This window comes from Taudactylus pleione, unplaced genomic scaffold, assembly GCF_031769625.1.
Source record: "Taudactylus pleione unplaced genomic scaffold, aTauple2 ptg000019l, whole genome shotgun sequence".
NCBI lineage: Eukaryota > Metazoa > Chordata > Amphibia > Anura > Myobatrachidae > Taudactylus > Taudactylus pleione.
In genome coordinates, this window is record NW_028284421.1 from 32100435 (window position 1) to 32113504 (window position 13070).

At 44.7% G+C, this 13070-nt stretch overlaps 1 protein-coding gene across 12 annotated transcripts in view; it reads right to left on the reverse strand.

Moving 5' to 3' along the window:
* Positions 1-1789: 1789 nt before the first annotated feature.
* Positions 1790-13070, reverse strand: part of HERC1 (HECT and RLD domain containing E3 ubiquitin protein ligase family member 1) — a 305583-nt gene continuing 294302 nt past the window's right edge. For all 12 annotated transcript variants that reach the window (XM_088446526.1, XM_088446573.1, XM_088446582.1 and 9 more), the window contains exons 76-79: positions 10246-10498; positions 6283-6435; positions 5173-5478; positions 1790-2380 (exon numbers count right to left, since the gene is read on the reverse strand). In XM_088446526.1, the coding sequence (XP_088302652.1) occupies positions 2195-2380; positions 5173-5478; positions 6283-6435; positions 10246-10498 (898 nt within the window). In that variant the 3' untranslated portion in view covers positions 1790-2194. The remainder of the gene's footprint in view (positions 2381-5172; positions 5479-6282; positions 6436-10245; positions 10499-13070) is intronic.

The window sequence follows — 13070 nt, forward strand, 5'->3', positions numbered from 1 at the left end:
CCGGCTCCCTTTTTCGTAGCTTTTTAATTGAATACGGGGATAAAGCGGGCGCGTGACCGATGCTTTATCCCAGGAAAATCAGCGATGTGGAGCGAAAAGTTCAGCACAGACTTTTTCGCTCCAAATTGAATACCCGTTAGGGTCCTTACATTTGGCTGCTCTGTAAGGAGCCGCAACAAGGGCCGCACCCCATGCCTCCTTACAGCGGGCCCAACTTCAGCAGCCCGCCTAACCTGAAGCCGGCGCCTCCTTGAGAACGCCGCTGCTTAGGAGCTCTCCACTGGAACCGGAGCTATGATTTACAGTGAAGCGCACAGAAGAGGGAGAACCCACCTACAGATGGCGCCGCTAGAATGCGTGACGCGCCCTAATAAGCTCCGCCCCCGCTCACTCCGGTATACTGACCGGGAATTGTCTCTCTAGTTCGGGGAGAAGGTAGTGCGGGGGGGGGGGTTGCAGCAACAGACCGCCTCTATTGCAGAGAGAGTTGGCTCACTGTAAATGACAACCGCGGCAAGGCACCGCGCTGTCACAGATGCAGGATAGCGGTGTCCCTGCACGGAGAGTGCAGGGATGCTATTACAGTCCTTCTCATGAGGGAGATTATGACTGGGACGCGCGACTATACGCGGTGGCTCTGCCCCCCTTGTTAACTCTGGCATAAAGAAAATTTTCTATGCCGTGCATAGAACCGGGGACCTTCTAATATAAGGACCCAGGTTGGTAGTTTGCTGAGCTCAGTAGTTCAGCTATATGGGGGCGGAGGGGCCGCAGATCTATCTCAGTCCCCTGCTAGTCAGGGGAAGAGATTATACTTACCACTGCTGGCATCAGGGCTGTGGCTAGGCATATGGAAGCACGGACACAGCTTCTATATTAAGCTGTGGCGTGTCCCTCCCTTAGCTACTACCAGGGTGCCTGGGACCCGGACACGCACTCTTTATTAGTGGTGGCGGGTCTCCTGATGCCCCCATGTAGCAGGCTAACAGACGCAGTTCTCTATCAGCCTGTCCTCAATGCTTTGTGAAAGCTATAAAATAAAGTGAAATAAAGAAAAAATTACTAAGTGTGGGCTGGAGTTCAGCCCTATGTGACCAACTCTCTTGGGCACATTCTAAAAACTGGGGCTGATGGGGCATAGAGGGGGAGGAGCCAGTCACACTTCTAAATTATTTAAAGTGCCAGGCTCTACTCTACCACCGTCTATACCCCACTGTCTTGAACTCCAGTGTCCCCTAGTGGATGAAGGAGAAATACCAAAAACTGTGAGATTATTGTAATATAGCAGACAAGAATGAAATGGTATTTTACCACGGTGACACATTCATGTCATGTTAGGTGTATTTAAACACTTAAATGTCTACCAAACGTTACATAGATAAAGACTGGTAAAATACCATTTCAGTCTTGTCCGCTGTAGTACAATATCCTCACCGTTATTAGTATTTCATGTTTCCATCTGGTTTCATACACTGACAAGGGGGCACTTGTACCATTGTTTTATCTCTATGTGTCCGTAAGGTGGTTGGTGATGGCCACCTGAGAACATAGCTGCACCTTTACAGGAGATATTAGGTATTATTCTCATATATTATACTTGTTTGGTAAGGGCCAGTATTATTTCCAATTTTTAATAAGGGACTCACAATCATTACAATCACAGTTTGTGAGTACCCCAAATATTCTCTATTCATTTATGTAACAATATATGAATTAAAATATTATATCATAGGTGAAGATACTCTTTGTCATTTATATATAAATATTAAAGACAATCAAGAACAACCTATTCCTTCAGTTTGTTTTATTATTTTCCTGCATAACTAGTCCTGCACAGGCAATTTCCAAACTAAAACAAAAAAATAGGAATAATCATGTAAAACTGTTCTTGGGGGTGAACAGTGCACCAATGTACAATATTCAAGTACAGCACTGACCAGGGGCACCTGGAAAACCTTACCAACCCCTGGCCTCTTACCCTGTCCCTTAACAGAAAATCTGCTCTCCATGCAACTTATACTTCTATTCAGCTGATTGAGGGAAGGGCGAGTTCACTTTCATTTTACAATAACGCAAAGAGATATTAAATAAAAACATGTAATTTTTTTCTGTTATTAAAAGAAAAATTGCAGGTGTTGTAAAATGCCTGGTGTAACTTCCCCCCCCCCCCCCTCCTGGAGTGCGGGTGTGGAAGTTAGTAGTCTGTGTCTGATCCCTCAGCATTATCCACATTGCGGGACAGCATATAATTGTCCATGTCAATGGATCGGCAGTTGTTGATTGCATAGCGCAGACGTTCGGCCATCACTGGCTGACTCGAGTATGGAGGGAGTCGGAGTTGAAAAAAGCAGGTCTGTGAGGTAGGCAGACTGTCGTGAGGCTGTGGATACAGAGGCAGTAAACAGTAAATGTGTTATATTGCAAGATACAGAACAATTACCCACAAAGAGCCACTATATTATACTGCAGCTGGGATTGAGAAAAAGGCACTGCCAGCAAAAGTCTTTACTGTGCTTTACCCACTACCAAGCATACAGCTGTGTAACACATATGACATGGATAGCAGGTCTGTCCTGGGAGTCATAGAGCCAGCTTCTGGAGGAGGCAGCTCAGCACTTCCGGGGGACAGAGATGTCTTTTGTTACTAACAAAATAGAAAGTCATGCCCACATTCTATAAACTGAAAATTAGCAAGACAATAACCTGATTAAACAATACCCTGCTTTAAATTACACACATAAAATGCACATCAATCTCATTTGTAATAGTGGCCTGATTATTTAAATAGACAGGTGTGGAAAAATGTTGCAAAGTAAGAATGCTTTCAAAAATAGAAGTGTTAATAGTGTTCGGCCAAGAAAACATAAGGTAGTTACACTGCATCACAAGGTCTCTCCCAGGCAAAGATTTCAAACCAGGCTGTGGTTTCAAGATGTGCTGTTCAAGCTCTTTTGAAGAAGCACAGAGAAACGGGTAACATTGAGGACCGTAGACGCAGTGGTCATCCAAGGACACATCATGCTTACTTCCCTTCGAAATCGGAAGATGTCCAGCAGTGCCATCAGCTCAGAACTGGCAGAAACCAGTGGGACCCAGGTACACCAATCTACTGTTCGGAGAAGTCTGGCCACAAGTGATCTTCATGGGAGAATTGCGGCCAAAAAGCCATACCTTCTACGTGGAAACAAGGCCAAGCAACTCAACTATGCATAAAAACATAGGAACTGGGGTGCAGAAAAATGGCAGGAGATGCTCTGAACTGATGAGTCAAAATGTGTTACAGAAGGCAGTTTGTCCATCGAAGGCTGGAGAGCAGTACAATAATGAGTGTCTACAGGAAACAGTGAAGCATGGTGGAGGTTTCTTACAAGTTTAGGGCTGCATTTCAGCAAATGAAGTTGGGGATTTGGTCAGGATTAAAAGTGTCCTCAACGCTGACAAATACAGGCAGGTACTTATCCATTATGCAATACCATCAGGGAGGCGTCTGATTGGCTCCGAATTTATACTGCAGCAGTAAATTTATTCTGCAGCAGGACAATGACCCCAAACATACAGCCAGTTGACAACTCGACAATCAACCCCACCCCACAAGCTCGCTGCCTAGGTGTGATCCTTGACTCTGAACTGTCTTTTGTTCCCCACATTCAATCTGTCTCTAAATCCTGTTACATACATCTAAGAAACCTAGCCAAAATTCGACCATATCTTACGCAAGACACTGCAAAAACTCTAATACACGCACTCATAATTTCCCGCATTGACTATTGCAATAGTCTCCTTATTGGTCTTCCCAAAAACAGGCTCTCCCCACTACAATCCATTTTGAATGCAGCTACGAGGTTGATCTTTCTCACCAAATGTTCAGTGTCTGCTAATCCACTCTGTCAGTCCCTCCATTGGCTGCCGGTCTTCTACCGTATGCAATTTAAAATACTTACACTAACACATAAAGCTATTAACCAAACCACACCAACATACATCTCTTCACTTATCTCAAAATATCTTACAACCCGACATCTCTGCACAAGATCTGCGTCTCTCATCCCCGCACATTATTTGTTCCCATGCACAGTTACAGACTTTTTTCGGGCTGCACCCACCCTGTGGAATGCCCTCCCACGCATAATAAGACTTTCCACTAGTTTCCAAACATTCAAGCGTTCACTGAAAACTCACCTCTTTAGACAAGCTTATCAGATTCCAGGACCGCCCACCTAACCTTTTATAGCTCCCTATCTAACTCTCTTCTTATAGTAAACACCTATAACATCTTCTCTTTCTTCAATTTAACATCCTCCTAACCCTAGGCCAACTTTCCAGTGTAATTGGATTATACAGCACACCAAGAATATCTGCAATCGGGCTGGACCAATTTGCAATATGTAGTACCTTTCCTTGTGTATCAACACCTATTTCCCTATAGATTGTAAGCTTGCGAGCAGGGCCCTCTTACCCTTATGTATGTCATGTATGTATGTCTTTTATGGCTTTTACAACCCAGTATAATGTTAATCTTGATTCAAATTGTAAAGCGCAACGGAATTTGCTGCGCTATATAAGAAACTGTTAATAAATAAATAAATTAATTAAGAACTATCTTCAGCGTAAAGAAGAACAAGGAGTCCTGGAAGTGATAATATGGCCCCCACAGAGTCTGTCTGGGATTACATGAAGAGAGAGAAGGATTTGAGCAAGCCTACATCCACAGAAGATCTGTGGTTGGTTCCCCGAGATGTTTGGAACAACCTTCCTGCTGAGTTTCTTCAAAAACTGTGTGCAAGTGTACCTAGAAGAAATAATGCTGTTTTGAAGGCTAAGGGTGGTCACACCAAATATAGATTTGATTTAGATTTCTCTTCTGTTCATTCACTGCATTTTTTTTAATTGACAAAAATAAACTATTAATACTTCTATTTTTGAAAGCATTCTTACTTCTGCATTTTTTCCCACTCCTGCCTAAAACTTTTACACAGTATTGTATGTGCCATTGTAGAGTGAGTGACATCTGTACGATCACAGTAATCTTGTGGTAATAGAAACTGATGGTAAGGCAACGTCTTACTTCCTATTACTATGGGACCAGAGCATATATTTTTCCGTAAGCATTTCACTAATCTAGTTATAAAAACTGGCGCTCTTATTTAAAGACCCAAATGAAAGTCCACTTACCCTATCAACCTTCATGATCTGGAAGCGCTGCGAGATGTCGGCAGTGTTAGCTGGAAGCCGAGATCTGCCAGAAACAAATCTCATAAACAGGACCCGCTCCTCATTAGAAAATTCATCCAGTGTCTGCCAAAACCACTGTACCAGCTGATGCTGTTCATCCACTTCTCTGTACCGCACCACCTTCTTCAGGACTTCTACAGAGATCTCTGGCATCCCACATACCATCTGTTCTAGCTGTCTGGCAGTGAGGAGTGAGAGCAGGGGAACTGGAACAATCCATGACATACCCTCTCGAACAGCTGCTACCTGAACAGCACAGAAAAAGTCAATTAATATCTATTAGTGTTTAGAAATCAGTCTACACAGGGAATATGACATTCATTTGCTGTTGCTACAGGGGCTAGAATAAATATTCCTGTGCAGACAGCTGCATACAGGGAGACACAGCAGAATGGAGCTTTGGGACAGAGAAAGGTTGCCAATTTTAATACTGAAACTGGGTGGGACTTACCTCCTGTTACATGTATCCTGCATACAACCGAATAGTCACAGTTTCTAAAGATGGTAATTGATGTTACACAGTGGTGTGTATGTGTCTCGGGGCATACCGTTTATGAGAAGAGTAAGAAAGCTTCCCATGGGGCACAGACTGTACGATCAGTGGTACAGTAGCAGCCATCAAAAAAGGTGGTCCCTGAGCCATCCAAAAAGGCTAATATGTTGGTCACACAAATCCATATTTGTGACCGCAATTTGTAATTATGAAATCATTAGCAACATTTCAAGTGTCCTGCACTAGAATGGTCTCTTAAGTCTATCCTTTCAGTCCACTCAGCATTGTGTATACGGATTTAAGGAATGTGTACCTCAGTTTGCCTAAAGGGCCTGTAAATTACAGAATGAGCTTGCTGCTTATGGTAAAATACATTCTAACAATTTAGCAGGAACCTTTTACATGAAATAGAATTCTGACAATGAGCATTTCTAGTGTGAAACAGGCATCTAAATGTAATATTTGTTATGAGAAAGGTTGATATCTATGCATATTATTACATACATTAATCTGTATAGCATGAAATCATAGCGTCTGTGTTCCGGGTGTCCCCTCACCTGTCGGTCCATCTCATGCAGTCTGTAATCTATTGCTCTCTCCACATATTCCTTGCGGTTAGAGAAAGTCAGTGGGATGCTATTCCCTCCAGGGATAATGGGCACCATTTTTCCGTCAGCACTTTGACCCACAAAAGAATCAAGAGGAATCATCTGAAATAAGGCAAATGATACAACAGTACTGAAACTACAGTATTCTTTCTATTTGAATGTTTCTGATGCGTGAGCAGTTTATCAACACCATACAATGTGGCATAAATAAGTTTCCAGTAGGATGCATTGCACCATGTACTGCTGTTAAGACTTTGGCACTTTAAATATTCTTGTAATACATCCCCATCCTGCAAGGAAATCTATATCTCCCCCCACCAACACAAGGGTGCTGAGCGGGAAGCAGGTACCGATACCGTACAGATTGGGGAGACCTTCACTGTGCTGCATGTAGTATTTTCCATTTTTCCCCAGTGGAGGTGTGGTTATGCAGCCCAGATTTGTCCACGCCCTCTTCAGTACCCAGTGGCTGTCTCAATGGGCCTGGGTACAGAACATAGACTTTTGCTGGGCATACATTATACAATTTTCTGGCTGATATAGGTTGATAGCCCAGATAGCTGTACAGTGTATTGCCGTGACGGACCACTAATTATCGGTCTGTCAGACATGCTGAAATTGTCCAGCATGTCCAAAAACATCAATAATCAGTCAGCCACATCAGGCAGTGTAGGTGTTGATACTGCCACTGCCAACCACCCAACATTTCCCCTGTTCCTTCACAGGGGAGGAAAACAGATATTGTGGGCATATACTGGGAAATATCTCACAGTGTATGGCCAGGATATCAGATGGCTTCAGCTTGTCAGATATAATGGCGGTGGGTCTGGCAGACATTCTGACATTTATTCCCAGCATGAGAGAAAGCAATCACAGTCCCAGGTAACTTTCTTATGCTATAACGGAAGAAATAAAAGCATACTTTGGGCTGGCACTCCATGTCACTAAAAAGGATTTAGAGGAAGAAGAAAAAAATGGAATGTAGTTATAAAAATCCTGTTTCTTTATTCAACCAATTTTGGGGCACAGGATCATGGGGACTCCCCTAAAGCTTCGCCTACATGAGGTATGTTCACCTATTAAGTGTGCACAGCATTTTCAGTAACAGTCACCCTTGGCAGCAAAACACAGTATATGTATCAGGCAGTTGCCCGACCAAGGTCTATGTTGCTGAAACTTCACATTGAACCGATTTCCCCACTCCAATGTAGGCATAGATCCTTGGAACCCTAACCACATGCGATGGATGGAGGGGGAAATCGTTTTCCATAGAATAATTCTGACCTAATGCTAGAATCACAATGTCCTGATTTAAGGAGAACCTAGAAACCACCTTTGACTGAAAAGATGGTTTTGTATGAAGAGTAGCCCTATCCTCGTGACAATCAAGATTTTGAGATTTGTAACACATTGGGGTAAATTTACTAAAGTGAGAGTTTTTAGAAGCGAGTTTTAGAAGTGATGTTGCCCATAGCAACCAATCAGATTCTACTTAACATTTAACTAGCACCTCCTAGAAGATAATAGCTAGAATCTGATTGGTTGCTATGGGCAACATCACTTCTAAAAACTCTCACTTTAGTAAATTTACCCCATAGCTTCCAATTCCAACACCTTTCGTGCCAGGAGAGAAATGACCTATGTAAACAACTTCACATCAAGTGACACAAGTGATTTAAATGGAGACTGTTGTAAAGCCGGAAACACTAAATTCTAATGCCAAGGAGCTAGTGTAGTTGGCAACTGTGTCGAATCGTGCATAAAGTTTGCACCTCTATTAAGACTGCTAACCTCTTATTGAAGAAATCTGAAGCCTAATGTCCTTGCAAACACATGTTTTCTAACCCTGAGCGTTACACTAATAATAATTGCCTAAGAATGCTTTCTTAGGAATCATGGCTTCAACTACCACACCAGACAAGGTAAAATGGCCCCTTAACGGATGCTTCCATAGAGTAAGATGCCAAGAGAAAAATGTCTCTGTACCACAATTGACTGGCTCAGTCTACTGCCACTAACAGCACCAGACCCCTTTGCCTTTTTACCTTTTTGAGCACTCCTGGAAAGATCACCATACGAGTAATCCCACAGGACCAACAAGACACAACTGTGGGTCCCTAGTGCCAGAGGAGAATCACTCCAACTTGGATGTCATCATGTACAGTATATGTACAGCTGACCCCATATTTCCATAAATCATTGGAAGATACCCAGGTCTTCTGTCCTGGGTAAAGGACAAACTTGCTGAGGTAATCAGCCTTCCAGTAATTTCCCCCCTAGAATGAACATGGCTGAGATCGCTGGAACAGTCAGTTCTGCTCATCACACGATCTCACAGGTAAGCCAATAAACATTGTCTGTGTAGCGAGTTTATGTTTTCCCCTGGAGGCAACACCTGCTATTGCGCGTCAAACAGCATGCCAGGTATACAAACCTCTCTGAGGGGATCAGATTGGATTTCTGGCAGTTGATAATCCTATCATGTAAGTTCAATGTCTGTGTCATCAACTTGTAATGAACCTGGATCAGTGTCGGGAACTGTGCCTTGATTAAAAGTTCTCAAAGGAGCCACTGTGACAACTGCAGGTTTCATGAAGACTTGAAGGGCTGTTAAACCTAACGGCACAGCCCAGAATTGGAAGTAAACCGCATATCTGAGAAGACAATGGTGATCTTCCCAGATTGGAACATGCAAATCCACATCTTTGACATGCATGAATATCATGAACTTGTCCCATGCTGTAGATGACGGATCTCAAAGACTCCATCTTAAATCTGTGCAAACCTAACATAAGAATTGTGCGTCTTGAGTACCAAAATGGCCAAGGCTGTAGGCGTCCAATTAGTGTAAACCAATTGAAAAAAAAAACTCCAAGGAATAAGAGCTGCCAAGGCAGCACAGAAAAAATAACCTGCCCTGCGGAACTCAAACAAAAAGAAAAACAGAAAGCTCTATGGTACAGTGCCCCCAACTGCATAAGAGAAAACAGTACTTTACTCCTATTTTAAATAAAACCGTACTGTGATTAATAAGCCATGGAAGGGACATATACCAGAAAAGTTGTGCAGTAAACAAAGTTCTCCATTCCTCTTCAACTAATCATATTATTAATGTAATGTTTGAAGTACAGTTTAGATAATAAAATGAATTGCCTGATTGGTTGGTAATGGTTAAAGCGTTATGTTTTTTGGCTGTGCACCAGTTCAATATTATCAGTTTATTAAAAACTTAATAGGGATATAGCCTCTGAGCAACCTGCTCCCATGTATAGCAGACAATTTAATAGATAAAACATAATACAAAGCTGTTTCCATCTAAGCAAATTAGGCACATATAACCCATGGCACAGTCACGGTTGAAATACAATATGACTGCAGTATGAGGTGATAAAGATAAATGGCAGACAATAAATGTGGACACACATGCCTATATGATATATCTGATTAACATAGCCTAACATGTGAACATTTGTCTAAGTATGCCACTACAAGATCATTGTGTTCTACATTTCAATTTAGATCACACTGTGTATGTTAACATGACACCACTGCCCTTACACAAGATTGGAAAGTGAAATACTGGGGTAAACAAATGAATCAGGTATTGTATCTTTAATGCTGCTACTATTGTGCACTTGATCAAAGACCATGCAAATTTTAATACAAATACTACAATGGTTAATAAAACTATTGTGTCTTGGTGTCCTTAAATCTCTGCCATACAAGCACAATATGTTTATAAAAGACGAATATAGATTCCTCCAAAGCAGATCTACATAATACATGGATAAAATGCCTGTAACACAATCACTGACTGTTACTAGAACACTAATTGCTTCTCCATGTACAGTATACCACCAGAAATAAACATCTCAGTCTGATTTGGCCATTGCCACCTGCAGGAGCTGGTACCTCATGGAAGGTTTCCTCGGTGATGCCACTGTCTTCAATGTGAAGAATGCTATTGAGAGTCTGCACATACAGCAGATCCACCTCCTCCAGGTCTTCTAATGTCAGTGGGATACAGCACAGCTGCTTCCAGACCAGGGGGGCCAAGTGCAGATCAAGTGGCTTTTTGGTACGGATAGCCACACCCATAAGGATGCCCAGGAACTTGAACTGCATAAGGTGTTCGTCCAATCCAGCAGAGGGGTTAAATAAGAACCTGCAAAGAGACCCATTAGCTGTATTAGAAACCATGGTTAGCTCTCATGTGCCATATGGACTAATGCAGTTTGTTACATAAACATATATTTACACACCTGACTGAAAAGTAAATAGTGATATAGTGTAGAAAATATGAGATATGGTAAGAACTTACCCTTGTTATCTCTATTTCTACGAAGTCCATAGGGTTCCACAGGATACCTTGGGGTATAGGTGTGACGTCAGTCATCGGGCACCAAAGAGTTAAGCTTTCAGCCTCCCAGGATGCACTAGGTCCCCCTCCTATACCCCGCCCCCGAGCCAAGGCACCTCAGTTAGTTACCAAGCCATAGGCCGGAGGAGGAGAAGGAAGAGAGAGAAAAAAGATCTGGACACACACAAGAATCACATTCTCACTAGAGGGAGACGGAAAAACCGGTGACCAGAGCAAAGCCCATCTGCAGCACAGGTGCGACAGGGCGGGAGTCCTGTGGAACCCTATGGACTTCGTAGAAATAGAGATAACAAGGGTAAGTTCTTACCATATCTCATATTTTCTACTTCAGGGTCCATAGGGTATCCACAGGATACCTTGGGGATGTCCCAAAGCAGTATCCTTCAAGGGTGGGGACGCTCCTGTGCAGAAAGGAGAATCCGCCGCCCGAAGGAAGCATCCTGAGAGGGGAAGGTGTCAAACCTGTAATACCTCACGAAGGTATGGACAGAGGACAACGTAGCAGCCTTGCAGATCTGGACTGCAGAGGCACCACGTCAAGCTGCCCACGAAGGACCCACAGACCTAGTGGAATGAGCCTTCAGAGAAGGAGGAACCGGTAGGCCTTCATGAAGATTAGCTTCAGAAATAGCCATACGGATCCAGGCTGCCAAAGTTTGCTTTGAGGCAGGCCAACCCTTTTTATGGAAGCCACAGAGGACAAACAAAGCGTCCGACTTCCTAAACGAAGAGGTGCGGTCAACACAAGTCCTTAAGGCCCGCACAACATCCAAAGAGGCTTCACACCCACGGAAACACCCGGTGAGTTAAAGGCCGGAACAACGATTTCCTCGTTAACATGAAACTGGGAAACAACTTTGGGAAGAAACTCTGGCCGAGTGCGGAGCACTGCCCTGTTCCCATGAAAAACCAAGAAAGGGGGTCTACAAGAAAGAGCCCCTAAATCAGAAACACGTCTGGCCGAAGCAATAGCCAGAAGGAAAACAGTCTTAGCTGTCAGCCATTTAAGATCCACTGAGCCCAGTGGTTCAAATGGCGGTCCTTGGAGAGCCCTCAGGACCACAGCCAAATCCCAAGGCGCCACAGGTGGAACAAAGGGCGGCTGAATGCGGAGAACACCTTGCATAAAGGTACGCACATCCGGGATTGTAGCAATCCTACGGTGAAACCAGACAGACAGGGCCGAAACCTGTACCTTCAAAGAAGCAAGGCGAAGCCCATGATCTAGTCCCGCTTGTAGGAAGGCGAGAATCCGAGACAGACAAAACTCTCGCGGTGCATAACATCTCGGTCGACACCACTGGAAGAACGTATGCCACACGCGATGGTATATCCTCGCGGAAGACGGTTTCCGAGCTCGCAACATGGTACGCACAACCGAGCTGGAAAACCCCCTGGACCTCAGCATGGCCGTCTCAACAGCCACGCCGTCAAAGACAGCCGAGTCAGGTCCGGGTGAAGGCAAGGACCCTGAGACAGAAGGTCCGGTCGTAGCGGCAACCGCAGAGGACTGTCCACGGACAGACCCTGAAGGTCTGAGAACCAGTGCCGTCTGGGCCACGCGGGAGCTATCAACAGGAGCGTCCCTCCTTCCTGTTTGAATTTCCGGATTACCCGTGGAAGAAGGGAGACCGGAGGGAACAGGTATGTGAACCGTAACGTTCACCGGACGGACAGAGCATCCACCAGAGACGCCCCTTCGTCTCTTGTGCGAGACCCGTACACCGGCAACTTGTTGTTGTGCCGGGACGCCATGAGGTCGATCTCTGGAAGACCCCATCTGTCCACCAGCAGTTGAAAAACGTCCGGGTGCAGGGACCATTCCCCCGGATGAACATCCTGGCGACTTAGAAAGTCCGCCTCCCAATTTAGCACTCCCGGGATGAAGACCGCTGATATGGCCGGAAGATTGCGCTCCGCCCAAACCAGGATCCGAGAGACCTCCACGAGAGCCGCCCGACTTCGGGTTCCTCCTTGCCTGTTTATGTAGGCCACGGTGGTAGCGTTGTCCGACTGGACCTGTACCGGGCGACCCTGGAGAACCCGATGTGCCTGCTGGAGAGCATTGAAGACCGCACGGAGTTCCAAGATATTGATTGGAAGCTCCGCTTCTGTCGGCGTCCACCTGCAATGGAACAAGTGTGGACCCGAAACTGCTCCCCAGCCCCGAAGACTGGCGTCCGTTGTCAACAGGACCCAATTTGGAACCCAGAACGGACGTCCCCCGCTGAGATGGGTCGTCTGTAACCACCAGGCAAGGGACAGGCGAACCTCCGGGGTGAGCACAATTGTCTGGGACTTCAGAGACTGCGGCAGCCCGTTCCACTTGGACAGAATCAGGTGCTGCAGAGGTCTG